General features: G+C 38.9%; 3 protein-coding genes across 3 annotated transcripts; all 3 read left to right on the forward strand.

The window, feature by feature from the left end:
• The first annotated feature begins 899 nt into the window (after nt 1-899).
• LOC131352204 (extracellular calcium-sensing receptor-like) lies at nt 900-4,680 on the forward strand. The gene is made up of 6 exons (XM_058388148.1): nt 900-1,036; nt 1,186-1,474; nt 2,185-2,934; nt 3,021-3,248; nt 3,478-3,601; nt 3,767-4,680. Exons 1-6 carry the CDS (start codon nt 903-905, stop codon nt 4,678-4,680), a joined length of 2,439 nt encoding a protein of 812 aa, XP_058244131.1. The 5' UTR covers nt 900-902.
• Nucleotides 4,681-9,495: 4,815 nt separating this feature from the next.
• Nucleotides 9,496-13,264, forward strand: LOC131352202 (extracellular calcium-sensing receptor-like). The gene is made up of 6 exons (XM_058388146.1): nt 9,496-9,632; nt 9,782-10,070; nt 10,759-11,508; nt 11,595-11,822; nt 12,057-12,180; nt 12,351-13,264. Exons 1-6 carry the CDS (start codon nt 9,499-9,501, stop codon nt 13,262-13,264), a joined length of 2,439 nt encoding a protein of 812 aa, XP_058244129.1. The 5' UTR covers nt 9,496-9,498.
• An 11,139-nt stretch (nt 13,265-24,403) lies between these two features.
• Nucleotides 24,404-27,693, forward strand: LOC131352225 (extracellular calcium-sensing receptor-like). The gene is made up of 6 exons (XM_058388181.1): nt 24,404-24,537; nt 24,692-24,980; nt 25,180-25,929; nt 26,016-26,243; nt 26,491-26,614; nt 26,780-27,693. Exons 1-6 carry the CDS (start codon nt 24,404-24,406, stop codon nt 27,691-27,693), a joined length of 2,439 nt encoding a protein of 812 aa, XP_058244164.1.

The raw sequence follows: 27,693 nt of genomic DNA on the forward strand, positions 1-27,693 counted from the left end.
GAGGATTACTGTTAAGGTCACAACAGGCCAGGTCCTTACCATAAAACATGCCAGAAATCAAAGTGTCAAATCGAAGACAATATTGAAAACATGCTGAGAGAACAGGGCAGAAACAAAATACCAGATATCACAAAATTTATTGAAGACAAAAAATATAATAAACATGGCTCAGAACTCAAACAAATAGTTTGCAAACTGTGAGGTTTCAGACTGAAGTTTAAATGCATGTGATTTAATTTGCAAAGATGCAAAACTCAGTTGAGGGCTTCCTCTTGTGTTCTGGAAAGGATATGCCAATGTTAAAGTTAAAAAGTTTGCGAGAAAACTTTGTTTCCACCAAGAAATATATGTACTACCTGTTTAAGTGTTAAAATGTCTATAGATAGTGTAGTGATAGTGTAGATAGTGTACAGAAGTGATAAAATCTGAATTTTCTGAAAGTGAATACTTATATATTAATATACAGTATATAGGCTTCTAGATTTTACCAAAGTGGCCTAGGAGCAATATGACAGGAACTCACCTACAGGTCAGTGAACACACAAATGATTGAATGAACACACAGACTGACCACACTGTTTGACAGCTCATGTAGGCCCAGCATATAAAAACCAACCACTGTGTCTGAATATAATTTGTGGTCTTCACTGAATTAATTACAACAGAAATAAATGCGAGTTGCAGGTAGCATCCTGTCCCTCGATGACATCACAAATCTCACCACCTCTTTGATTTGTCCAAACCAAACTGTCATACCCAGAAGACCCAGAGCATGTCAATAAATATATCATGAAGATATCATTTTGAAGGTAATGCAGCAAAAGCAGTGGATGCACTTTGTGATGTTATTTCTTGTACTACTCTTTTCTCTTGGCCTGGCAAAGGGAGAATATTGCCATATTATGGAAAACCCAGAAAATCCTCTGCTGTCTAAAGATGGAGATGTGATAATTGGAGCTATCTTTACAATACATCGTGGTACACAGATTCAGTCGTTGACATATACTGAAAAACCTCCACCTTTAATCTGCATTAGGTCTGTTGTAGTGGACATTTTAACATGGTTGTGATTTTTGGGAATCAAAAATTTTCTGCTTCATAATAATTTACATTTCTATTAATTTTACTTTTTATTTTTATCAAAAATAATTTAAAATTTCATATGATTTTTTTGTATATTTGTAGCATTGACCTACGTGAAATACGCCTTGCTCAGACTATGATTTTTGCAATTGATGAAATCAACAGAAGCAATCGCTTGCTCCCAAATATCACAATTGGTTACAAGATTTATGACAGCTGTCGCTCAGGATTGGTATCTATGAAAGCAGCTATGGCTTTGATGAATGGTCAGGAAACAACAGCAGATGGTGTCTGCTCTGGACAAGCAGAAGTACAAGCCATCATAGGAGAGTCAGAGTCTACTCCTACTATAGCACTCACAAAAACTACAGGACCATTCAATATCCCAGTGGTAAGAAGCAATTAATTTAATTATTGTTTAATAACAATGAATATTATACACTTAAAATATGTATATGAGATCATCTTAATTCACAAAGAAATTTAACAATGAAGTTATTACTATTTATTTTTAATCTATTTGCAAATTAACAATCTGAGGATCTGAAGATCAATGAATTAGAATTGAAAAGCAATTCTCACAAGCAGGTAAATTATAGTAATTATGTTTAATATTCCATCATATATATATGTCTATGCTAGATATATATTTGTTTTTGAACAGTGTACGGTATTCTTATACAGTTAAAATGGGTGCACCAAAAACACATCATTGTCTCTGTGTAGAGTTTCACATATTTTAACCGTTTTTCTGGAGAATCTTCTCGGTTCTCTATTTCCACCCTCTGTTTATAAACATTCTGAAAGGAAAAATCCCTACATCAGATTGTCCCTATGTGTTAAACATTCAGTACATTGTGTCACATGGTGTTTGCATTATGTCCAATGTTTCCTGGATTTACTTAAACCAGACCAGGATTGAATGTAAAGCATAAAGAATGAATGTTATACTTCATACATAAGTTTTTGCCTTATAACATTTGCTTTTGTGTTTTTCTGCTTGCATGTCAGAATTGGCTTGTGAATAATTTTTTCTTGGTAGAGAACTTTCGGTCTAAGATGCACACAAACACAAACAGGCCTTAATCTTTCTTTCTTCAGGTAAGCCATGCTGCCACATGTGAATGTCTGAGCAACAGAAAAGAGTACACTTCTTTCTTCAGGACCATTCCGAGTGACTACTACCAGGGTAGAGCTCTGGCATATCTGGTCAAGCACTTTGGCTGGTCTTGGGTGGGAGCTGTGAACAGTGATAATGACTATGGAAACAATGGAATGGCTATTTTTCTGAAAGCAGCCAAAGAGGAGGGAATATGTGTTGAGTACTCTGAGAAGTTTGATCGGTCAAATTCTGAGAAAATGATGAAAGTGGTCGATATTATTAAGAAAAGCACAGCCAAAGTAATCATTTTATTTCTTGCCTACTTTGATATGAACCTTCTAGTAGAACAGCTTATTCTAAAAAATCTCACTGGCTACCAGATGATCGGTGTTGCTTGGATTTCTGCTGGTGGCCTAGCAACACCAGCAGGTTTTAATGTACTTGCTGGATCTATTGGATTTGATGTGGGAAAATTGAAAATTGATGGGTTTGCTGACTATGCGGTCAATGGATTTTGGCAAAAGGATTTCCCCTGCTTGCCAACAGATGGAAAGATTTCTCAAACTGAAATCAACTGCAACAAATATGAAGATATGATTCAATTCATAAACTATAGTAAAGATATATCAGAACTGAGATATGCAAATAATGTCTACAATGCAGTTTATGCTGTGGCACATTCTCTACACAGCCTGTTGAGATGCACAGAAATAAGTTGTGAGAAAAGTAAAACAATACAATCATGGCAGGTAACACAAAGAAGAAACGCAAATCAGGCATTATCCATGACTGATACTATACTAAAATTAATACTTGTTTTCTTTTTAATTTAAAGGTTGTTGAATCTCTAAAAAAGTTAAATTTTACCACTAAAATAGGAGACCATATTTTGTTTGACAGCACTGGGTCAACGGCTGCAAAATATGATGTGGTGAATTGGCAACGAGGGCTCAATGGAGAAGTGGAGTTTAAGGTTATGGGCTATTATGATGCCTCCCTGCCAGCTGGGCAACAGTTTGTCCTAAATACTAAAGATATAGTCTGGGCTGGAGAGAAAAGAGAGGTGAATACATTGTGTTTTTCAAATGAAATATAAACTCTAATTAAATAAATATTTAACTTAACTTACTTATATATCCCACTGATTCTATATGCAACATCAATATAGTGCTTCAAATAAAATGTATAAAGCTGTAAACCTGCATAGATTTCATTATTACACATGCAGTTATGGCATTACCAGATAAAACCTGAAGAATCCAAGGCGGTAGCTAAAATATATTGTTTTTCAGAAGCCAAGGTCTGTGTGCAGTGAGAGCTGTCCTCCAGGAACCAGGAAAGCTGCACAGAAAGGAAGGCCTGTCTGCTGCTATGACTGTATACCATGTGCAGATGGAGAGATCAGTAACCAGACAGGTAATTTCAGCATGACCAAGTTTTTTAAAAAAATTGTTAATTGTACATTGTGCATCCTTCTATTATTATTTAGGATACAGTTACACAATAATTGTATTAACAAATAAAAGAATCAGACAAAAAATATTTTTCTTCCTAATGATAATAACCATAATTATTTTGCAGATTCAAATAACTGTGAGCAGTGTCCAGGAGAATATTGGTCTAATGCTCTCAAAAATAAGTGCATTTTAAAGGTTGTAGAGTTTCTGTCATTTACAGAGGTTATGGGGATAATACTGGTGTTTTTTTCCTTGCTTGGAGCTGTATTAACTGTCTTAGTAGCTATTTTATTTCTAATAGAAAAGGACACTCCCATTGTTAAAGCCAATAACTCTGAGCTGAGCTTCCTGCTGCTCTTCTCTTTGACTCTGTGTTTCCTCTGTTCACTCACTTTCATTGGAAGACCATCTGAGTGGTCCTGTATGCTGCGTCACACAGCGTTTGGGATCACCTTCGTCCTCTGTATCTCCTGTGTTCTGGGGAAAACAGTAGTTGTGTTAGTGGCCTTCAGGGCTACACTTCCAGGCAGTAATGTCATGAAATGGTTTGGGCCTCTACAGCAGAGACTCAGTGTACTTGCCTTCACTCTCATACAGGTTCTTATCTGTGTGCTTTGGTTAACAGTTTCTCCTCCTTTCCCATACAAAAACATGAACTACTACAAGGAAAAGATCATATTAGAATGTAGTTTGGGCTCAGCTATAGGTTTCTGGGCTGTTTTGGGGTATATAGGAGTTCTTGCTTTCCTATGCTTTATTTTAGCTTTTCTAGCTAGGAAGCTGCCTGATAATTTTAATGAAGCTAAATTTATCACATTTAGTATACTTATCTTCTGTGCAGTTTGGATCACTTTTATTCCAGCTTATGTCAGCTCTCCTGGAAAATTCACTGTAGCCGTGGAGATATTTGCTATTCTGGCCTCCAGTTTTGCTCTATTATTCTGTATATTTACACCTAAATGTTACATTATTCTGTTTAAACCTGAACTGAACACAAAGAAAAATATGATGGGGAAAACAGCATCAAAATCCCTTTAATACATTGTTCAAACATATACACTGTAATATTTGCTAATATAATCAAATAAATAATATGTAGAAAATGTCTAATTTACTTTATTTAATTAAATCTATTATGGATGTGTTTGGGACCTGATTAAAGTAATCATACAAAAATCTGAATTGTGTCTTATTTCTGTTCAGAGAAATACATTCTGTATTAGGCAACATGCATGTTTGTAATCATGAATGTAATACAATTATTTCATTGGCACAAAGAATTTGTGATATGTTAATGTCCATGAAAAAAGAGAAGTTAAGAGTGTTATCTTCTCCTATTAATGGTCCCAGACCACAATTCCTCCAACCAACCAATCAACAAGCAAATAACTACATATATGATGACAGAATAAAGAATAAACTTCACCAAAATAATATTGTTGAACTAGGTGATGGATGGTAATAATCATCTACTTTTAAAAAGCCTCTGCTATATTCTCCATCAGATCAATAGAGGGCACTCAAGTCTGATGGTTAAGACCACAAGCTCAAGAACTAGGCAGAATTTCTCACACAATTTACCCAACATGCTTATTTATTCTGGTTCAGATATGGGAGCTGGAGCATATGGAATGGTGACTGTGGTGGTTTTGTGTTTGGAGGTTCTGTGAAGATTGTACATACAGATTGAGGAAAGTGCAAAAAAGGAAAGGAATCACAGAAAACACAGCTGGTTTTGCAGAAGGGGTCTCTTACATGAAAAGCTTGGATAACTAATAGACCTGTCCAGGGTACCACATTACATTAACATGCATCCTGCCTCATTTGATCTGTTTTGGATTGGTTTACACCTTGTATTAAAATCCATCTCTTATGACCATTTGCATTCCAGTTTCATACATCATTTCTACAGGGGAATGTGAGTCAGACATATTTACTACATCAGCCTTTTGCTGCATTTGTTTACAGGCAGAACATCCCACAAATCCTATTTTGCCTACCTATATCGGCTGTTTCACATGTTTAGCTTGCATTGCTTCTAACAAAACTGGGGGTCAGTGTGGCTTGGCACCTCTTGGAATTATGGTGCACTCCCCTATGTGTATTGCTTTGTCGAGCACTATGTCTAGGGTTGTTCCTATCCAGGATGCTGGGGCAAGTTGTCCCTCTCTGCACAACCTAATAAGGTTCTATAACCTGGACCTGGACCCCATTCCTGGGTCTTCCAGGGCTAATGGTGCTCTTCTCCTGGCTCTTTTACGCCCTTCCACAACCTCTAGGACAGACATCTCCCTGCATGTGGCAGCATTGTTTTATCGTTCCCATAGCCCGTCAGCCATGACACAGCATCGAGTTCCCTCCAAAGGGAACTACACCAGTTTACATATGTAACCCAGTTTCCTGAGAATGAAATGAGATGCTGTGTCCCCGGCTGCAAAATATGATGCGATGAACAAGGGTTCAATGGAAATGTGGAGTTTAAGTTCATGGGCTATTATTTTTCCTCTCTGCCAGCTGGGCCTCCAGGAACCAGGAAAGTTGCACAGAAAGGTGACTGCTGCTACGACTGTATACCATGTGCAGATAGAGAGATCAGTAACCGGACAGGTAATTTCAGCATGACCAAGTTTCAAAGAAAATTTGTTAACTGTGCATTGTGCATCCTTGTTTTATTATTTCAGATACAGTTTTTGAACAATGGTATACATAAATAAAGAGAAAGATAAAGTATACTTATTCCTATTGATAACAACCATGATTATTTTGTAGATATAGATAACTGTGAGCAGTGTCCAAGAAAACGGTCTAATTCTGATAGAGATAAATCTGTGTTAAATGTCATAGACGTTATGGGGATAATACTCATACTTTGTTCTGTATTTAAATCTGCATTAATCTGCATCCCATCAGAACTGCTTCATTTAAGGTCATTAATATCCTCCACCTTAAGTCCTCACCCAAAGCACATACTCTGCTCTTGTTTCTTTATATTTCTACTGTCAGGAACAGCTGGACAGTTGAACCTTGAAAGCAGGCTATTGTGTGTATTTTGTGCCAGTAAATATTTCATTTATAGTAGAAAAAACATTCCCACTGTTAAAGCCAATATTTCTGAACTGAGCTTTCTGCTGCGCTTCTCTCTGACTCTGTGTTTCCTAGGTTCACCTACTTCAACTGGACACCCCTCTCAATGGTCCTGTATGCTGTGTCACACAGAATTTGGGATCACTTTTATATACTGTGTCTCTGTATCTGTACTAATATAACCAATAGTTGTGCTAATGATCTTGAGCGCTACACTTCCAGGCAGTAATAGAAATGATTCTAAGAACCATTTGCATGCATGTTTGAATATGATGGATATAGAACCATTTTCAAATTGGCATAAAATTGTCCTATTGGAATTTGTGGCACATCCGTTTTCATCAAGAAAGGGAAAATAATCTTAATATTATCTCATTTTTACATTTACATGTATGGCATTTGACAGGTGCCCTTATCCAGAGTGACTAAGCAGTTGCAGGTGAAAGGCCTTGTTCTGAACAGCTGTTCTGAACAACATTGAAGACTGTAATTTAAGACCACATGCTTCTGCACATGGCAAAAAATATCTACCACAATTTACACAATATGCTTATGACATATACATTGCATGCTGAAAACCACTATTTTGGTACCAGAAAGCTGACTTGAACATAGAACAATGACCAGCAAAGACAGGTACAAAAGGATCCTTATTTATAGGGCACATTATTAGGACTAATGGGGAACAGGTGACAAAGCGGGAACGAGAAAAATTGGAATGGCATGGCACAAAATACATACAATAAAGCAGGCTTCCAAGGTTCACCTGCCAGCGCCCTCTCCAGGTCTGGCAGGGAACTGTCCAGCTGTTCATGGCATAATCCCTCTCCTCTAAGGCGCGGCTCCTAGAGTGCCCAAATTAAAACTGAACGGTGCCCCAGGGAGATGTAGTCCATGATAGAGGGGAGATGCAAGGCGCAATGTATTTCATGAATGCAGTCTATGGCGATGCCCCAGGTCCCAGGGGCAAGTGGACATCCGGCCCTGGCAAGAGACAGGAGGGAAGCGTCTTCTACCCTTGGTGCCGAGCTACGTCCTCCACAGAAACTCCATCATGAGGTGGCATCCCTGGCTGGCAAGGTGGTAGAACCACGCTTACATGGGGTCCGATAAAAAGGGGGGTGCCCCCTGAGATATGGGATCGAGCGGCGTCCTCCACAGAACTCCATTGTGGAGCGGCGTCCTCGAACTTAACAAAGATGGAGGCATCTCCCTGTGGAAACAGGGAAAGGAATCTGCAGGATGTCATTCACCGGATGTCCAGGGCTCTAGCCAGCAGACTGCAAATCCTTGCCAGAGACAGGAGCTAGCTGGGAATCCCTCTCTTTCTTAGAATGCAGCCAATCATTTTGTCTCCTCTGGATGCCCCTGCCACCGGGGCGTTAACCCGGACCTCTGTAGTGGTGCGTGCGCCTGCACACCATGGAGACTGACCCATTCGTGAGATTCAGACAAGTGCTGCTTGATTAACATAAACACAAGACATGGGGAAGACAAAACTAATAAATAAGACATAGGGCACATTATTAGGGAACGAGAACAATAGGAAAGGCATAGCACAAAATACACACAATAAAGCAGGCTTTCAAGGTTCAACTGTCCAGCTGTTCCTGACAGTAGAAATATAAAGAAACAAGAGCAGAGTTTGTGCTTTGGGTGAGGACTTAAGGTGGAGGATATTAATGACCTTAAATGAAGCAGTTCTGATGGGACAAAGAAATAGGATCCATTGATTGAATAAATAGTAAGAGTGTGAAAGGTGTGGCCCTTAAATGGCTTAGAAACTTACTAATGGCAAAGGCAAGTGCTTATGATTACAGCACACCATCCATCATGCACCCCACCCAAAGTAATCATACATATGCATGAGGATTACTGTTAAGGTCACAACAGGCCAGGTCCTTATCATAAAACATGCCAGAAATCAAAGTGTCAAATCGAAGACAGTATTGAAAACGTGCTGAGAGAACAGGGCAGAAACAAAATACCAGATATCACAAAATTTATTGAAGACAAAAAATATAATAAACATGGCTCAGAACTCAAACAAATAGTTTGCAAACTGTGAGGTTTCAGACTGAAGTTTAAATGCATGTGATTTAATTTGCAAAGATGCAAAACTCAGGTGAGGGCTTCCTCTTGTGTTCTGGAAAGGATATGCCAATGTTAAATGCTACACTATCTTTGTGAGAAAACTTTCTTTCCACCAAGATATATATGTACTACCTGTTTAAGTGTTAAAATGTCTATAGATAGTGTAGTGATAGTGGAGATAGTGTACAGAAGTGATAAAATCAGATTTTTCTGAAAGTGAATACTTATAAATTAATATACAGTATATAGGCTTCTAGATTTTACCAAAGTGGCCTAGGAGCAATATGACAGGAACTCACCTACAGGTCAGTGAACACACAAATGATTGAATGAACACACAGACTGACCACACTGTTTGACAGCTCATGTAGGCCCAGCATATAAAAACCAACCACTGTGTCTGAATATAATTTGTGGTCTTCACTGAATTAATTACAACAGAAATAAATGAGAGTTGCAGGTAGCATCCTGTCCCTCGATGACATCACAAATCTCACCACCTCTTTGATTTGTCCAAACCAAACTGTCATACCCAGAAGACCCAGAGCATGTCAATAAATATATCATGAAGATATCATTTTGAAGGTAATGCAGCAAAAGCAGTGGATGCACTTTGTGATGTTATTTCTTGTACTACTCTTTTCTCTTGGCCTGGCAAAGGGAGAATATTGCCATATTATGGAAAACCCAGAAAATCCTCTGCTGTCTAAAGATGGAGATGTGATAATTGGAGCTATCTTTACAATACATCGTGGTACACAGATTCAGTCGTTGACATATACTGAAAAACCTCCACCTTTAATCTGCATTAGGTCTGTTGTAGTGGACATTTTAACATGATTGTGAATTTTGGAAATAAAAAAATTTCTGCTTCATAATAATTTGCATTTTAATTAACATTACTTTTTATTTATATCAAAAGTAATTTAAAATTTCACATGATTTTTTTGTATATTTGTAGCATTGACCTACGTCAAATACGCCTTGCTCAGACTATGATTTTTGCAATTGATGAAATCAACAGAAGCAGTCACTTGCTCCCAAATATCACAATTGGTTACAAGATTTATGACAGCTGTCGCTCAGGTTTGGTATCTATGAAAGCAGCTATGGCTTTGATGAATGGTCAGGAAACAACAGCAGATGGTGCCTGCTCTGGACAAGCAGAAGTACAAGCCATCATAGGAGAGTCAGAGTCTACTCCTACTATAGCACTCACACAAACTACAGGACCATTCAATATCCCAGTGGTAAGAGGCAATTAATTTAATTATTGTTTAATAACAATGAATTTTATACACTTAAAATATGCATATGAGATCATCTTAATTCACAAAGCAATTTAACAATGAAGTTATTACTATTTATTTTTAATCTATTTGCAAATTAACAATCTGAGGATCTGAAGATCATTGAATTAGAATTGTAAAGCAATTCTCACAAGCAGGTAAAATGTAGTAATTATGTTAAATATTCCATCATATATATATGACTATGCTAGATATATATTTGTTTTTGAACAATTTAAAGGGGTGCACCAAAAACACATCATTGACTCTTTGCAGAGTTTGTTTTAACCTTTTTTGAGGGGGGGATTCTTCTCGGTTCTCTATTTCCACCCTCTGTTCATAAACATTCTGAAAGGAAAAATCCCTACATCAAATTGTCCCTATGTGTTAAACATTCAGTACATTGTGTCACATGGTGTTTGCATTATGCCCAGTGTTTCCTGGATTTACTTAAACCAGACCAGGATTGAATGTAAAGCATAAAGAATGAATGTTATACTTCATACATAAGTTTTTGCCTTATAACATTTGCTTTTGTGTTTTTCTGCTTGCATGTCAGAATTGGCTTGTGAATAATTTTTTCTTGGTAGAGAACTTTCGGTCTAAGATGCACACAAACACAAACAGGCCTTAATCTTTCTTTCTTCAGGTAAGCCATGCTGCCACATGTGAATGTCTGAGCAACAGAAAAGAGTACACTTCTTTCTTCAGGACCATTCCGAGTGACTACTACCAGGGTAGAGCTCTGGCATATCTGGTCAAGCACTTTGGCTGGTCTTGGGTGGGAACTGTGAACAGTGATAATGACTTTGGAAACAGTGGAATGGCCATTTTTCTGAATGCAGCCAAAAAGGAGGGAATATGTGTTGAGTACTCTGAGAAGTTTGACCAGACAAATTCTGAGAAAATGAGGAAAGTGGTTGATATTATTAAGAAAAACACAGCCAAAGTAATCATTTTATTTCTTGCCTCCTTTGATATGAACCTTCTAGTAGAACAGCTTATTCTAAATAATATCACTGGCTACCAGATGATCGGTGCTACCTGGATTTCTGCTGGTGGCCTAGCAACACCAGCAAATTTTAATGTACTTGCTGGATCTATAGGATTTGATGTGGGAAAATTGAAAATTGATGGGTTTGCTGACTATGCGGTCAATGGATTTTGGCAAAAGGATTTCCCCTGCTTGCCTAAAGACGGAAAGATTTCTCAAACTGAAATCAACTGCAACAAATATGAAGATATGATTCAATTCATAAACTATAGTAAAGATATATCAGAACTGAGATATGCAAATAATGTCTACAATGCAGTTTATGCTGTGGCACATTCTCTACACAACCTGTTGAGATGCACAGAAATAAGTTGTGAGAAAAGAAAAATAATACAATCATGGCAGGTAACACAAAGAAGAAATGCAATGCAAGCATTATCCATGACTCATATTATTCTGAAATTAATACTTGTTTTCTTTTTAATTTAAAGGTTGTTGAATCTCTAAAAAAGTTAAATTTTACCACTAAAATAGGAGACCATATTTTGTTTGACAGCACTGGGTCAACGGCTGCAAAATATGATGTGGTGAATTGGCAACGAGGGCTCAATGGAGAAGTGGAGTTTAAGGTTATGGGCTATTATGATGCCTCCCTGCCAGTTGGGCAACAGTTTGTCCTAAATACTAAAGATATAGTCTGGGCTGGAGAGAAAAGAGAGGTGAATACATTGTGTTTTTTAAATGAAATATAAACTGTAAATAAATAAATATTTAAGTTAAGTTAACTTACTTATATATCCCACTGATTCTATATGCAACATCACTATAGTGCTTCCAATAAAAAGTATAAAGCTGTAAAGCTACATAGATTTCATTATTACACATGCAGTTATGGCATTAACAGATTAAAGCTGAAGAATCCAAGGCGGTAGCTAAAATATATTGTTTTTCAGAAGCCAAGGTCTGTGTGCAGTGAGAGCTGTCCTCCAGGAACCAGGAAAGCTGCACAGAAAGGAAGGCCTGTCTGCTGCTATGACTGTATACCATGTGCAGATGGAGAGATCAGTAACCAGACAGGTAATTTAAGCATGACTAAGTTACAAAAAAAGATTGTTAATTGTAGATTGTGTATCCTAATTTTGTTATTCAGGATACAGTTACACAATAACTGTATTAACAAATTAAACAATCAAATAAAATATATTTTACTTCTACTAATACTAATGATAACCATAATTATTTTGCAGATTCAAATAACTGTGAGCTGTGTCCAGGAGAATATTGGTCTAATGCTCTCAAAAATAAGTGTATTTTAAAGGTTGTAGAGTTTCTGTCATTTACAGAGGTTATGGGGATAATACTGGTATTTTTTTCATTGTTTGGAGCTACATTAACCGTGTTAGTAGCTATTTTATTTCTAATAGAAAAGGACACTCCAATTGTTAAAGCCAATAACTCTGAGCTGAGCTTCCTGCTGCTCTTCTCTCTGACTCTGTGTTTCCTCTGTTCACTGACTTTCATTGGAAGGCCATCTGAGTGGTCCTGTATGCTGCGTCACACAGCATTTGGGATCACCTTCGTCCTCTGTATCTCCTGTGTTCTGGGGAAAACAGTAGTGGTGTTAGTGGCCTTTAGGGCTACACTTCCAGGCAGTAATGTCATGAAATGGTTTGGGCCTCTACAGCAGAGACTCAGTGTACTTGCCTTCACTCTCATACAGGTTCTTATCTGTGTGCTTTGGTTAACAGTTTCTCCTCCTTTCCCATACAAAAACATGAACTACTACAAGGAAAAGATCATATTAGAATGTAGTTTGGGCTCAGCTATAGGTTTCTGGGCTGTTTTGGGGTATATAGGAGTTCTTGCTTTCCTATGCTTTGTTTTAGCTTTTCTAGCTAGGAAGCTGCCTGATAATTTTAATGAAGCTAAATTTATCACATTTAGTATACTTATATTCTGTGCAGTTTGGATCACTTTTATTCCAGCTTATGTCAGCTCTCCTGGAAAATTCACTGTAGCCGTGGAGATATTTGCTATTCTGTCCTCTAGTTTTGCTCTACTATTCTGTATATTTACACCTAAATGTTATATTATTCTGTTTAAACCTGAACTGAACACAAAGAAAAATATGATGGGGAAAACAGCATCAAAATCCCTTTAACAAATTGTTCAAACATATACACTGTAATATTTGCTAATATAATCAACTAAATAATATGTAGAAAATGTCTAATTTCCATTATTTAATTAAATCTATTATGGATATGTTTGGGACCTGATTAAAGTAATCATACAAAAATCTGAATTTTGTCTTTTTTCTGTTCATAGAAATACATTTTGTATTAGGCAACATGCATGTTTGTAATCATGAATGTAATACAATTATCTCATTGGCACAAAGAATTTGTGATATGTTAATGTCCATGAATAAAGAGAAGTTAAGAGTGTTATCTTCTCCTGTTAATGGTCCCAGTGCACAATTCCTCCAACCAACCAATCGACAAGCAAATAACTACATATATGATGACAGAATAAAGAATAAACTTCACCAACAAAATATGGTTGAACTAGGTGATGATAATAATCATCTACTTTTAAAAAGCCTCTGCTATATTCTCCATCAGATCAATAGAGGGCACTCAAGTCTGATGGTTAAGACCACAAGCTCAAGCACTAGGCAGAATTTCTCACACAATTTACTCAAAATGCTTATTTATTCTGGTTCAGATATGGGAGCTGGAGCATATGGAATGGTGACTGTGGTGGTTTTGTGTTTGGAGGTTCTGTGAAGATTGTACATACAGATTGAGGAAAGTGCAAAAAAGGAAAGGAATCACAGAAAACACAGCTGGGTTTGCAGAAGGGGTCTCTTTTATTACATGAAAAGCTTGGATAACTAACAGACCTGTCCAGGGTACCACATTACATTAACATGCATCCTGCCTCATTTGATCTGTTTTGGATTGGTTTACACCTTGTATTAAAATCCATCTCTTATGACCATTTGCATTCCAGTTTCATACATCATTTCTACAGGGGAATGTGAGTCAGACATATTTACTACATCAGCCTTTTGCTGCATTTATTTACAGGCAGAACATCCCACAAATCCTATTTTGCCTACCTATATGGGGTGTTTCAAATGTTTAGCTTGCATTGCTTCTAACAAACCTGGGGGTCAGTGTGGCTTGGCACCTCTAGGAATTATGGTGCACTCCCCTATGTGTATTGCTTTGTCGAGCACTATGTCTAGGATTGTTCCTATCCAGGATGCTGGGGCAAGTTGTTCCTCTCTGCACAACCTAATAAGGTTCTATGACCTGGACCTGGACCCCATTCCTGGGTCTTCCAGGGCTAATGGTGCTCTTCTCCTGGCTCGTTTACACCCTTTCTCAACCTCCAGGACAGACATCTCCCTGCATGTGGCAGCATTGGTATTAGCGTTCCCATAGCCCGTCAGCCATGACACAGCATCGAGTTCCCTAAAAAGGGAACTACACCAGCTTATATATGTAACCCGGTTTCCTGAGAATGGAACAAGATGCTTTGTCGCCGGCTGCAAAATATGATGCGATGAACAAGGGTTCAATGGAAATGTGGAATTTAAGTGTATGGCCAATTATTTTGCTTCTCTGCCATCTGGGCCTCCAGGAACCAGGAAAGTTGCACAGAAAGGTGACTGCTGCTACGACTGTATACCATGTGCAGAAGGAGAGATCAGTAACCGGACAGGTAATTTCAGCATGACCAAGTTTTAGAAAAAGATTGTTAATTGTACATTGTGTATCCTTATTTTATTATTTAGGATACAGTTACACAATAATTCTATTAACAAATAAAACAATCAGATAAACTATATTTTTCTTCCTAATGATAATAACCATAATTATTTTGCAGATTCAAATAACTGTGAGCTGTGTCCAGGAGAATATTGGTCTAATGCTCTCAAAAATAAGTGTGTTTTAAAGGTTGTAGAGTTTCTGTCATTTACAGAGGATATGGGGATAATACTGGTGTTTTTTTCATTGTTTGGAGCTGTATTAACTGTGTTAGTAGCTATTTTATTTCTAATAGAAAAGGACACTCCAATTGTTAAAGCCAATAACTCTGAGCTGAGCTTCCTGCTGCTCTTCTCTCTGACTCTGTGTTTCCTCTGTTCACTTACTTTCATCGGAAGGCCATCTGAGTGGTCTTGTATGCTGCGTCACACAGCCTTTGGGATCACCTTCGTCCTCTGTATCTCCTGTGTACTGGGGAAAACAGTAGTCGTTTTAGTGGCCTTCAGGGCTACACTTCCAGGCAGCAATGTAATGAAATATTTTGGGCCTCTACAGCAGAGACTCAGTGTACTTACCTTCACTCTCATACAGGTCATTTTCTGTGTGCTTTGGTTAACAGTTTCTCCTCCTTTCCCATACAAAAACATGAACTACTACAAGGAAAAGATCATATTAGAATGTAACTTGGGCTCAGCTATAGGTTTCTGGGCTGTTTTGGGGTATATAGGTGTTCTTGCTTTCTTGTGCTTTGTTTTAGCTTTTCTAGCTAGGAAGCTGCCTGATTATTTTAATGAAGCTAAATTCATCACATTCAGCATACTTATATTCTGTGCAGTTTGGATCACTTTTACTCCAGTTTATGTCAGCTCTCCTGGAAAATTCACTGTAGCTGTGGAGATATTTGCTATTCTGGCCTCCAGTTTTGCTCTACTATTCTGTATATTTACACCTAAATGTTATATTATTCTGTTTAAACGTGAACTTAACACAAAGAAAAATATGATGGGGAAAACTGCATCTAAATCCCTATAAGAAGCAAATTGTTCAAACATATATCTTGCCATTTTTGCTGAGGAATGTTGAACCTGGCCACATAATGTCAAATGTAATCATGGAAATAATATTTAGTAAATATTCCTTTCCTTTACTTAATTAAATCTAATATGGATATACTTGGGACCTGATTAAACTAATCATACACAAATTTGAATTGTGTCTTATTTCTGTCCATATTTTAATATTCTTTATTCAGCAACATGCATGTTTGTAATCATGAATGTAATACATTTATCTCAATAGCACAATGAATTTGTGATATGTTTAAAAAAAAGAGATGTTGAAAAGTGCTATCTTCTCATATAAACGGTCCCAGTGCACCTTAGCATAAACCAGCAATTCAAATATGATGACAGAATAAATAATAAACTTCACAAACAATATATTACTGTACTATTTGATGGATGGAAAATAATCGTCTACTTTTAAAAAGCCTCTGCTATGCTTTTCATCAGATCACTGGAGGGCAGTGAAGACACACATTTACTGCATTAGCCTTCTGCTGCCTTTGTTTTTAGGCAGAACATCTGCAAATCATTTTTTATAGCTATATAGACTGTTTCAAATGTTTTGCTTGCATTGCTGCTAAGAAAATTTGGGGTCAGTGGGGTTGTGACATATTTTATGGGGTGGTGGAAAATGCAGACATGAGCACAGACTCATCCCACAAACCTGTCATGGATTCCCCCCAACCACCGCCACTCTTCTTTTTTACTGGAGGCTACCAATTGTATGGTGCTCAAGACTAATGCATTGTCGCTGGTTTCCCAATACCCTGACAGACTCGGATGGACACCTTGCTACAAAGTGCTAAGAGGTGACTTCATCCTGAAAAGCACATCGCTAAGGAGCTCTACAGCTGGCTGACTACAAGCACATTGAGATATGAGATCCCAGTACCCCGAGAGAGAAGCTGGAGTCCTGCAAGTATGCGATGGCTACCCTGGAGATTGGCAGGAGAGAGTGACAAGAGACATCCAGGCCCACACTGGCCTGCCCCAAATTGGACAACCATGGGTAGAGCAGGTACAACACTATCCCCATCCAGGACAAGCCCATGCTGACTGAGCCAGACTCTAGCCCCACAATGAGCTGACACGCCCTAGTTAACCATCTGTCCCCCACCCAATGCAACCACCATCTTGGTCAAGGTCAGCCCCTTAATATACACACAGGCAAAGCCCAGCCTCAACCATCAGCAGCCACTGATGGTAACACTTTCTCCTGTTTGCCCTACATGAAACCCCAGCAACATTCCAATGCCTGACAAACATCATCCTGAGACCCCATAGACAGTTTGTAGCTTTGTACCTGGACATCATCCACTCCCCCACCTGGTCAGCCCAGTAGAGCTCTAGAAGGTTCAATTGATGATAGGGTAGTGGTAACTTAAACAGTTAAGGCTCAGGGTGGTGGAGAGCAAAGCCCTAAACCCCTTCTGCTCCAGGGATACTTTATCATGTATCCAACCTCTGAATTTGGGATATCCAAAGAAAGAATTTCACTGTGTATATGTGACAATCTTCCTCTGATTTCCAAGCTATGCAAGTCCAATGGGACCTCACACTGTCCTGCCCTTTGAAGGGGAGAAGCACTCAGTCCAGTACATAAGTCAAAAGTTAAACACCACTGAGGAAGAATACACACTACAGTATAGGGAGTGGCAGCTGTAACATGAAAACCTTGAACATAGACACACAAAAATATACAAAGCAAACAGTTCCATATAACAGCAGTGAGTGCACCACGGATATGGTGCCCACACTATTACTGTTTCAAACTTCTTCTGGATGCTCTTTCAGGGAGGCATCTGTGTGACATGGCTCCTCCCCTCAGTGGCTGGGACTGGGCAAGTGGCCAACTACATCACGTTCCCCCAGCCAATCATGCTGTAATAACAAGGGCATCACAACAACAGTAACTCAAATATGTGCTGTGCCATGTAACAATGCCTCTCTGCCAGCTGGGCAACAATTTGTATGAAATCCAGAAGATATAATCTGGGCTGGAGAGAAAAGGAAGGTACATACATTATTTGCATTTACAGTGTCCATCATCACTGTGCATAGTTCATAGTTCAAAGTCTTTGGTCATGCGGTAGAGTAACAAACAGTAATCCAGTAAACATGGTGAGCAATAGTAAGATAAGTTGTCTTTATTTGTCACATACGTACATTACTGCACATCGAAAGCCTTGATGCAGCAGCCCAGGAGCAGGGTGGGTTGGGTGCCTTGCTCAAGGGCACAACAGTGGCTGCTTGGCGATGCTGGGGCTTGAACCCTAATCTTCCAGTCAACAACCCAAAGCCTTAACCACTTGAACTACCACCGCCCGTAAGGAGAGTAAACACAGAGTAATCTACTGAGTGGAGGCACACAATAACAGAATTCACTCACAGTAATCCACTGGACAGGAGAAATACAATATCCAAGGGGCAATCCAAAATCCAAACACAGTCCAGGTAATCCAATACAGGCAGCGGTAGCAGAGAGCAGGCAGAGAGGAGAGTGGAAACAGGCTGGGCCAAATGTAGGAAAAAACTAATGCAAAGGGGCTGAAGACAAGGTTGGCAAACAGGAACAGGTGAAGGTCAAAACCTGAGAAAAATGTAAGCAAAAATAGTGGTCCCAGCAAACAGGCTTGTACTGGATTGAGGTGGGAAACATGGAATGTAGGGTCAATCCTGTGGGCCCTGGGAATCCGGAGACAAACTGCCATGAAATTGAGGATCTTGAAGATGGGAAATGGCCCAATGAAGTAAGGAGCCAACTTTCTGCAGGCAACCTTGAGGGGTAGGATCTGCCGATACATCTGTCAGCTTGTGACAGCAAAGAATTGTCCATAATGACCTCAGAAACTTCACTGAAGTAATAGTTCCCCATAAGCCCTTGGTTGCTGTTGTAGAAAGGACATTATTTAATTACATTTACATTATTTACTGTCCAGTGTCACCCAAATGAGAATGGGTTTCCGTCTGAGCCTGGTTCCTCTCAAGGTTTCTTCTTCATATCATCACAGGGAGGCAGGCTTGCTCATTAGGGATAAAATAGGGATAAAACATAAGCCATAAGCCATAGCCATAAGCAACTTGGAATGGGGACAGACCAGTGGCAGCATATGAAAGTTGTGGGCATAATCAACCCAGCCAAGTTGGAAGACCAGGATGAGGGGTCTTCAGCACACAGGATTCAAGGTCCAGTTTCGAGCTCCTGATTGATCCACAATATCTGGCCATTGGTCTGGGTGTGGAAACCTACGGAAAGGCTTATTATTCTCTCTAAAAGCCAAAAGAATTCCATCCAACAGTTGGAAATGAAATGGGGCCCCTGGTCTGAGATAATGTTGTGAGGTAGGCCATGCAGGCAGAAGATATGCTGGAGCAGGAGATGCATGACCTTCTTGGGAGAAGGGAGCTTGGGTAATGGAACTTGGGCCATCTTAAAAAAATGGTCAACCATGGTCAGGATGGTAGTATTACCAGATGACAGTGGGAGACTAATAAAGTCCATCAAGATGTGGGACCACAGTTGCTTAGGAATTGGAAGCAGGCAGAAAAAAATCAGCCAGGGGGTCCTTAGGAATCATATGCTGAGCACAGAGGGTGCATGCAGCCATGAACTAGTGGACATCCTATCTAGCAAATGGCCACCTGAAGCATTGCAGCAGTAGAGCCAAGGTACAGGTGGCATGTGTGTGGCAACATATGTAGGAGTTGTGGCACCATTTGAGGAGCTGAGACCAAAGGGGTTTAGGGATGAAAAGGTTTCCCTCTGGGCAGCTTTTGGGAGTTGCCTGTTGGACCTTTCTTTTGATGTCCAGGTGCAGGGATGACGATAGAGGAAGGGAGGAGGCATTCTTTGGCCAGTTCCTTTTCTGCCAGGGTGGAATGACAAGAGTGGGCATCAGGTTTGCCATTCTTAGACCCTGGATGGTAGAAGAGGGTGAAGTGAAACCTTCCAAAGAGGAGTGTCCGTTGGGCCTGATGAAAATGAGTATGAGATGAGTATGTTGTCAAGGTGAACAAAGAAAAACATGGTTAAGCATGTCACCGATTATGTCATTGACCAGGGCTTGGAAGAGAGTGGGGGCACTGGCCAGGCCAAGCAGAATTACTAAGTATTCATAGAGACCTGTGGGTGTGTTAAATGCTGTCTTCCATTTGTCACCCTCCTGAATTTAGACCAGGTGGTAGGCATGGCAGACATCTAGTTTACTGAAGATGGTAGCCCCCTGGAGGGGTTTGAAGGCAGACGAGATTAAGCGCAAGGTGTAACAATTCTAAATGGTGATCTCATTAAGTCCCCAATAGTCAATGCACAGCCGTAAGGACTTATCCTTCTTCTCTATGACGAAGAACCCTGCCCCAGCAGGTGACGTGGAGGGGCAAATAATGCTTGACACTGGGGAATCTTGAATTTAAGTGTTCATGGCCTCCCACTCTGGTATTGAAAGGTGGTAAAAGCGTCCTATGGGGGCCATGGTGCCTAGTAGGAAGTGAACGGCACACATGGTGAAGTCCACCCCTGAGTCCAGGAAGACCACCAGGTAGTGTTCCTGAGAGTCTACCATGATGCAGGCCTTAGGCAGGGGCTTGGAAGAGGCTGAAAATGGTGAGCTCACCACTGGCTCCACTTTCATGGAAGAGCCCTCCCTTTTGGACAGGAGATTGCAAAGTGTCCTGGGTTGTCTCTCCTTTTTAGCATCAGATAGATGCCAGTGCCCAATCTCCATGGGCTTAGGTGAGGCTGGCTGAGGAGTTGAAGATTTCACTACTGTAGTTAATGCGGAGGCTGGGACACTTGGGAGACCCCATGATAAGGTAGGCCTCGCTCTGACTGGAAACAGGATGGCTGCAGCTATAAAATAAAGATAGATTTATTTTATAGCTGATTTAAAAAGATTTATTCTAATAGAATAAAAGAACACATTGCATGAGCAATGCCCAGCAGAGACCTGGTTCCCCGGAATAACATTCTGGATGGGGCAGGTTAGGTTCACGCATCGTGGCTGGTGGAACTAGAGATGCCAGAGCTGGAGGTGCTGTAGAGCTGGTTTACTCAGCAGTTGAGGTCCTGCATATCCCCTGGTAACTCCTGCAGGTAGCACTCAGGGGTAGCAAAGGTTTGAGTCAAGGTTTTCAGTTGAGTCTGGAAACTTGGGGTGCCTGCTGGTTCCATGTCTGGCCAGATGGTGCTGTCAAAAAGTGACTTTACTCACAGGGCACAAAGCGAACTGAAGAGACCATTTGGCAAAGGGTAAGATTTGGGGTCACTTAAAATGGCAGCCGACCTGGATGTGCTCGACCCAAGATGGCTGTCAACCTGAAAGTGCTTGCTGCAATGGAAAAGGAGATAGAAGCGTAGCACTCATATTTTGTTCTGTCTTAGAATCTGCATTAAGTGTGTCAGTAACTATTTTATTTATAGTAGAAAAAAGACAGTTCCACTATTGGAATCACTGTTGTCCTCTAGATCTCTGCTGGGGAAAACAATATCTGTGCTGATTACCTTCAGGGCTACACTTCCATGCAGTAATAGAAATCATTCTAAGAACCAACTTTACAAATTTACAAACATACAAATTATCATTTTTGCTGAAGAATGTCAAACTTGATGAGACACTGGCACTGTTCACCAAGGACGAAGACCAGGTAGAAACAGGTAAGCAGGTAAAATAAAGTGCTCTTTATTAAATGCATGATAGTGAGATAACGAGGATGTAAATGTAACTGGAATGCGGCAAACAGAGAAGTAAACCAAAACAGTCTTAAGCCTAGTTCACACTACAGGATTTTAAGCCCGATTTAAGCCCATTTTGCAAATTAACGAGCTCGCCGACAGATCGGTCTGTGATCATGGGAAAATCAGCAGGTGATCAACGCTCGGCAATCTTTATGTGTGAACTACTCAACGACACATCAAAGAGGCTCACTGATGTGTCGCTGACACCTCGCAGACAAAATCCAGATATCTGGCATGTTAAATATCTGGGATGGTCGGCTGACTTGACATCACGTGGTGTCAATTGTAGCTACGACCTCCAGCCAATGAGAGCAAGTCAACAGGTTGAGGTCACCGGAAGAAAAGCAGCAGCAGCAACATGGCTTCAAAAATAGTGTGGACACAACATTTATTTTAATAAATTAACATTTAGAGCGAGACACCTGCCGAAGTCCATTTTCAAAACAAACCTCTACCAAAAGTCTCACGTCATTTCTGGATCCACCTGTCGCGTGTGTTTTTGTGACAAAACGTGGTTTGGGGACGGCGTTGAGTGACAAGAGTTGTTATCAGATCGTGTGGTGTGCGACCCCCTCTTGTGGATCATTTACGAAGCATCGTGTAGTGTGAACACCACGAGGACAAAAAGACATACAGTGAAGTCATGTAGTCTGAACAGCAAAGCGATCTGCCGACGGTTAAAGTCTTGTAGTGTGACCAGGCCTTTATCTGACGTTCCTGATGTAAGCAAACAGTCCAAAGATCCACAAGAGATGAATGAGGTATCCACGCAAGGTATAGAATCCACGGGCAGGAAAATAAGTCACAAAGTTTTTAGCCTAAATACCAGTCAATGACTCAGTGGAGTGAGTGTGCTTATATAGTGCACCGGTGATTGGGTGCAGGCGCAAGTACTCAGTACTCTGGTGATTGGGGGCATGGTTGAGTGGTTGGTACTGTGATTGATGCATCTGTGACAGACATACACAATGTTGAATATAATCAAGTAAATATGATAATCACATCATCTCAATTAATACTAAATAATTACACTTAATCTGGATATGGATAAGAACAGTTTAAACTTATCATTAAAAAATCACAACTGTGTCTGATTTCTGTTCATAGGAACATGCATATAATCAAAAAATTAATATAAAGAATTTTGAATATAAAAAATATAGAATAATTATGTAAATTGTATAAAATTGTCTTATTGGAATTTGTGGCATGTCAGTTTTCATCACAAAGGGGATGTTTACATTTATATGTATGGCAATTGACAGATGTTCTTATCTAGAGCAAACTGCATTTATCTAATTTATACAACTAAGTAGTTGCAGGTTAAGGGCCTTGCTCAAGGGCCCAGAACTGATGGCTTGGTGGTATTGGATATTCACAATGTACTGATCAGAAGTCCAATGCAATATTAATAGGCCACAGTGTATATAATAAAAAACAAACAAAAAACAAACAAGCAAAAAACAAACAAATAAAGATTTGTCATAACAGAATAAGGAATAATATTCAGAAAAAAATATAAAAATGCTTGTGCTAGATGATGAATAGATTTAAAGAACCAAAACAAACAAAAACAAAAAAACATCTGTTATGGATTCGTTCTAAACAGCAGAGGACACTGAAGACTAATTTAAGACCACATACTTTAACACTTTTACTTTGAAAATATCTACTGCAATTTACACAATACGCTTATTTGGAAAACATCATGAGCACCGTACTGCAAGATTATACTGTAGTAATGTTTATAGCATTTAACATATTAAACATTTAATGCTGAAAACCACGATTTCCAATTTGTTAACTGTGTAGAAATATATAGAAACAAGAGCAGAGTTTGTGCTTTGGGTGAGGACTTTTGGGTGAAGGATACTGATGACCTTAAGTGAATCAATTTAGATGGGACAAAGCAATAGTACCCACTGATTGAACAAATATGGAGGGTGTGGCCCCTAAATGGTTTAGAAACTTACTAACAGCAAAGACAAATGATTCTGATTAGTGCACCCCATCCACCATGCAGAAAGGATACATGAATAGCTTGTAAACTGCAAGGTTTCATATTGAAGTTTAAATGCATGTGCTTAAAATAGCAAAGAATCAAAACTCAGATGAGGGCTTCCTCTGGTGGTTTGGAAAGTTTATGTCCATGTTGGATGCTACACTATCCTTATGAGGCAACTCTGTCTCTACCAAGACGTACATTTTAGTTGATTTAGTACTAAAATGTGTACATAAATGACCAAATCTCATTTTTTAAAAGTGAATTCTAATATACTTCTAATGTAGGCTGTTACCAAAGCGGCCTAGGAGCAATATAACAGGAACACACTTAAAGGTCAGTGAACACAGAAATGTTTGAATAAACACACAGATTGGCCACACTGTTTGACAGCTCATGCAGGCCCAGCATATACCAACCAACAATAGTGGCTGAAAATCATTTGTGTGGTCTTCATTTAATTAATTACAACAGAAATAACATGAATAAAATGAGAGTTGCAGGCTGCATCCTGTCCCTCAGTGACATCACAAATCTCACCACCTCTATAATTTATCCAAACCAAACTGTTATACCCAGAAGACCCAGAGCATGTCAATAAATATATCATGAAGATATTGTTTTGAAGGTAATGCAGCAAAAGCAGTGGATGCACTTTGTGATGTTATTTCTTGTACTACTATTTTCTCTTGGCCTGGCAAAGGGAGAATACTGCCATATTATGGAAAACCCAGAAAATCCTCTGCTGTCTAAAGATGGAGATGTGATAATTGGAGCTATCTTTACAATACATCGTGGTACACAGATTCAGTCACTGACATATACTGAAAAACCTCCACCATTAATCTGCTTTAGGTTTGTTGTAGTGGACACTTTAACATGATTGTGATTTTTTTAAATATAGAATTTTCTGCTTCATAATAATTTGCATTTCTCAATTATATTACTTTACTTTTCATTTTATCAAAAATAATTTAAAATTTCATATGATTTTTTTGTATATTTGTAGTATTGACCTAGGTGAATTACGTCTTGCTCAGACTGTGACTTTTGCAATTGATGAAATCAATAGAAGCAAACACTTGCTCCCAAATATCACAATTGGATACAGGATTTATGACAACTGTCTCTCAGGTCTGTTATCTATGAAAGCAGCTATGGCTTTGATGAATGGCCAGGACATAACAGCAGATGATGCCTGCTCTGGACAAGCAGTAGTACAAGCGATCATAGGAGAGTCAGAGTCTACTCCTACTATAGCACTCACACAAACTACAGGACCATTTCAGATCCCAGTGGTGAGAAGCAATTAATATAATTATTGTTTAATAACAATTAATTTTATTTTCAATATTTTATTAATTTGCTTTTGTGTTCTTCTGTTTGCCTGTCAGAAAAGACTTGTGTATAATTTTTACTTGATAGAGAACTTTTGTTCTAAGATGCACACAAACACAAACAGGCCTTAATTATTTTTACCTGTCTTTCTTTCTTCAGGTAAGCCCTTCTGCCACATGTGAATGTCTGAGCAACAGAAAAGAGTACCCATCTTTCTTCAGGACCATTCCAAGTGACTACTACCAGGGTAGAGCTCTGGCATATATGGTCAAGCACTTTGGCTGGTCTTGGGTGGGAACTGTGAACAGTGATAATGACTATGGCAACAATGGAATTGCTATTTTTCTGAAAGCAGCCAAAGAGGAGGGAATATGTGTGGAGTACTCTGAGAAGGTTGATCGGTCAGATCCTTCTAAAATGATAAAAGTGGCTGATATTATTAAGAAAAGCACAGCCAAAGTAATTGTTTTATTTCTTGCCTACTTTGATATGAACCTTCTAATAGAACAGCTTAATTTGAATAATCTCACTGGCTATCAGATGATTGGTGTTGCATGGATTTCTGCTGTTGGCCTAGCAACACCAGCAAGTTTTAATGTACTTGCTGGATCTATTGGATTTGATGTGGGGAATTTGAAAATTGATGGGTTTGCTGACTATGCTCTCAGTGGATTTTGGCAAAAGGATTTCCCCTGCTTGCATAAAGATGGAAAGGTTTCTCAGACTGCAAGCTACTGCAGCAAATATGAAGATATAATTTACTTTCAAAACTATAGTAAAGATTTATCAGAACTGAGATATGCAAATAATGTTTACAATGGGGTTTATGCTGTGGCACATTCTCTACACAGCCTGTTGAGATGCACAGAAATAAGTTGTGATAAAAACAAAACAATACAATCACGGCAGGTAACACAAAGAAGAAACGCAAAGCAAGCATTATCCATGACTCATATTATTCTGAAATTAATACTTGTTTTATTTTCAATTTGAAGGTTGTTGAATCTATAAAAAAGTTAAATGTTACCACTAAAATAGGAGACCATATTTTGTTTGACAGCACTGGGTCAACGGCTGCAAAATATGATGTGGTGAACTGGAAACGAGGGCTCAATGGAGAAGTGGAGTTTAAGATTGTGGGCTATTATGATGCCTCTCTGCCAAATGGACAACAGTTTGTGTTAAATACTGAAGATATAGTCTGGGCTGGAGAGAAAAGAGAGGTGAATACATTATTTTAATGAAAATTTAAATATATAAATAAATCAATAAATAATACATTTAAAAAATAAAACAAACAAACAAATAAATAAATAAAGCCCTTTTTCTTTTGTTCTATATCGCACTCTACATTACATATCTATATAGTGCTTCAAATAAGAAAAATATAAAGCTGTAAAGCTGCATAAAGTTCATTATTCAAACATGCATTTACGGCATTACCAAGGCTAGAAATATATTGTTTTTCAGAAGCCAAGGTCTGTGTGCAGTGAGAGCTGTCCTCCAGGAACCAGGAAAGCTGCACAGAAAGGAAGGCCTGTCTGCTGCTATGACTGTATACCATGTGCAGATGGAGAGATCAGTAACCAGACAGGTAATTTCAGCATGACCAAGTTTCAAAGAAAGTTTGTTAATTGTACATTGTGTATCCTTATTTTATTATTTAGGATACAGTTCCTCAGTAATGGTATTAACAAATAAAACTATAAGATAAAATATATTTTACTTCCTAATGATAATAACCATAATTATTTTGCAGATTCAAATAACTGTGAGCTGTGTCCAGGAGAATATTGGTCTAATGCTCTCAACAATAAGTGTGTTTTAAAGGTTGTAGAGTTTCTTTCATTTACAGAGGATATGGGGATAATACTGGTGTTTTTTTCCTTGTTTGGGGCTACATTAAGTGTGTTAGTAGCTATTTTATTTCTAATAGAAAAAGATACTCCCATTGTTAAAGCCAATAACTCTGAGCTGAGCTTCCTGCTGCTCTTCTCTTTGACTCTGTGTTTCCTCTGTTCACTTACTTTCATTGGAAGGCCATCTGAGTGGTCCTGTATGCTGCGTCACACAGCGTTTGGGATCACTTTTGTCCTCTGTATCTCCTGTGTACTGGGGAAAACAATAGTCGTTTTAGTGGCCTTCAGGGCTACACTTCCAGGAAGTAATATAATGAAATGGTTTGGGCCTCTACAGCAGAGACTCAGCGTACTTGCCTTTACTCTCATTCAGGTTCTTATCTGTGTGCTTTGGTTAACAGTTTCTCCTCCTTTCCCATACAAAAACATGAACTACTACAAGGAAAAGATCATATTAGAATGTAGTTTGGGCTCAGCTATAGGTTTCTGGGCTGTGTTGGGGTATATAGGAGTTCTTGCTTTCCTATGCTTTTTTTTAGCTTTTCTAGCTAGGAAGCTGCCTGATAATTTCAATGAAGCTAAATTCATCACATTCAGCATATTTATATTTTGTGCAGTCTGGCTCACTTTTATTCCAGCTTATGTCAGCTCTCCTGGAAAATTCACTGTAGCTGTGGAGATATTTGCTATTCTGGCCTCCAGTTTTGCTCTACTATTCTGTATATTTACACCTAAATGTTATATTATTCTGTTTAAACCTGAACTTAACACAAAGAAAAACATGATGGGGAAAACAGTATCTAAATCCCTTTAA

This window comes from Hemibagrus wyckioides, linkage group LG04, assembly GCF_019097595.1.
Source record: "Hemibagrus wyckioides isolate EC202008001 linkage group LG04, SWU_Hwy_1.0, whole genome shotgun sequence".
Lineage (NCBI taxonomy): Eukaryota > Metazoa > Chordata > Actinopteri > Siluriformes > Bagridae > Hemibagrus > Hemibagrus wyckioides.

What these genes read in the sequence shown, in the direction of transcription:
- LOC131352202 (XM_058388146.1), top strand. Translation starts at nt 9,499, where the DNA reads ATGGAAAACCCAGAAAATCCTCTGCTGTCTAAAGATGGAGATGTGATA. An exon ending in GACCATTCAATATCCCAGTG is followed by an intron (nt 10,071 to 10,758) that starts GTAAGAGGCAAT and finishes TTCTTTCTTCAG; the next exon opens with GTAAGCCATGCTGCCACATG. An exon ending in AGAGATCAGTAACCAGACAG is followed by an intron (nt 12,181 to 12,350) that starts GTAATTTAAGCA and finishes ATTATTTTGCAG; the next exon opens with ATTCAAATAACTGTGAGCTG.
- LOC131352204 (XM_058388148.1), top strand. Translation starts at nt 903, where the DNA reads ATGGAAAACCCAGAAAATCCTCTGCTGTCTAAAGATGGAGATGTGATA. An exon ending in GACCATTCAATATCCCAGTG is followed by an intron (nt 1,475 to 2,184) that starts GTAAGAAGCAAT and finishes TTCTTTCTTCAG; the next exon opens with GTAAGCCATGCTGCCACATG. An exon ending in GGGCTGGAGAGAAAAGAGAG is followed by an intron (nt 3,249 to 3,477) that starts GTGAATACATTG and finishes ATTGTTTTTCAG; the next exon opens with AAGCCAAGGTCTGTGTGCAG.
- LOC131352225 (XM_058388181.1), top strand. Translation starts at nt 24,404, where the DNA reads ATGGAAAACCCAGAAAATCCTCTGCTGTCTAAAGATGGAGATGTGATA. An exon ending in CCACCATTAATCTGCTTTAG is followed by an intron (nt 24,538 to 24,691) that starts GTTTGTTGTAGT and finishes GTATATTTGTAG; the next exon opens with TATTGACCTAGGTGAATTAC. An exon ending in AGAGATCAGTAACCAGACAG is followed by an intron (nt 26,615 to 26,779) that starts GTAATTTCAGCA and finishes ATTATTTTGCAG; the next exon opens with ATTCAAATAACTGTGAGCTG.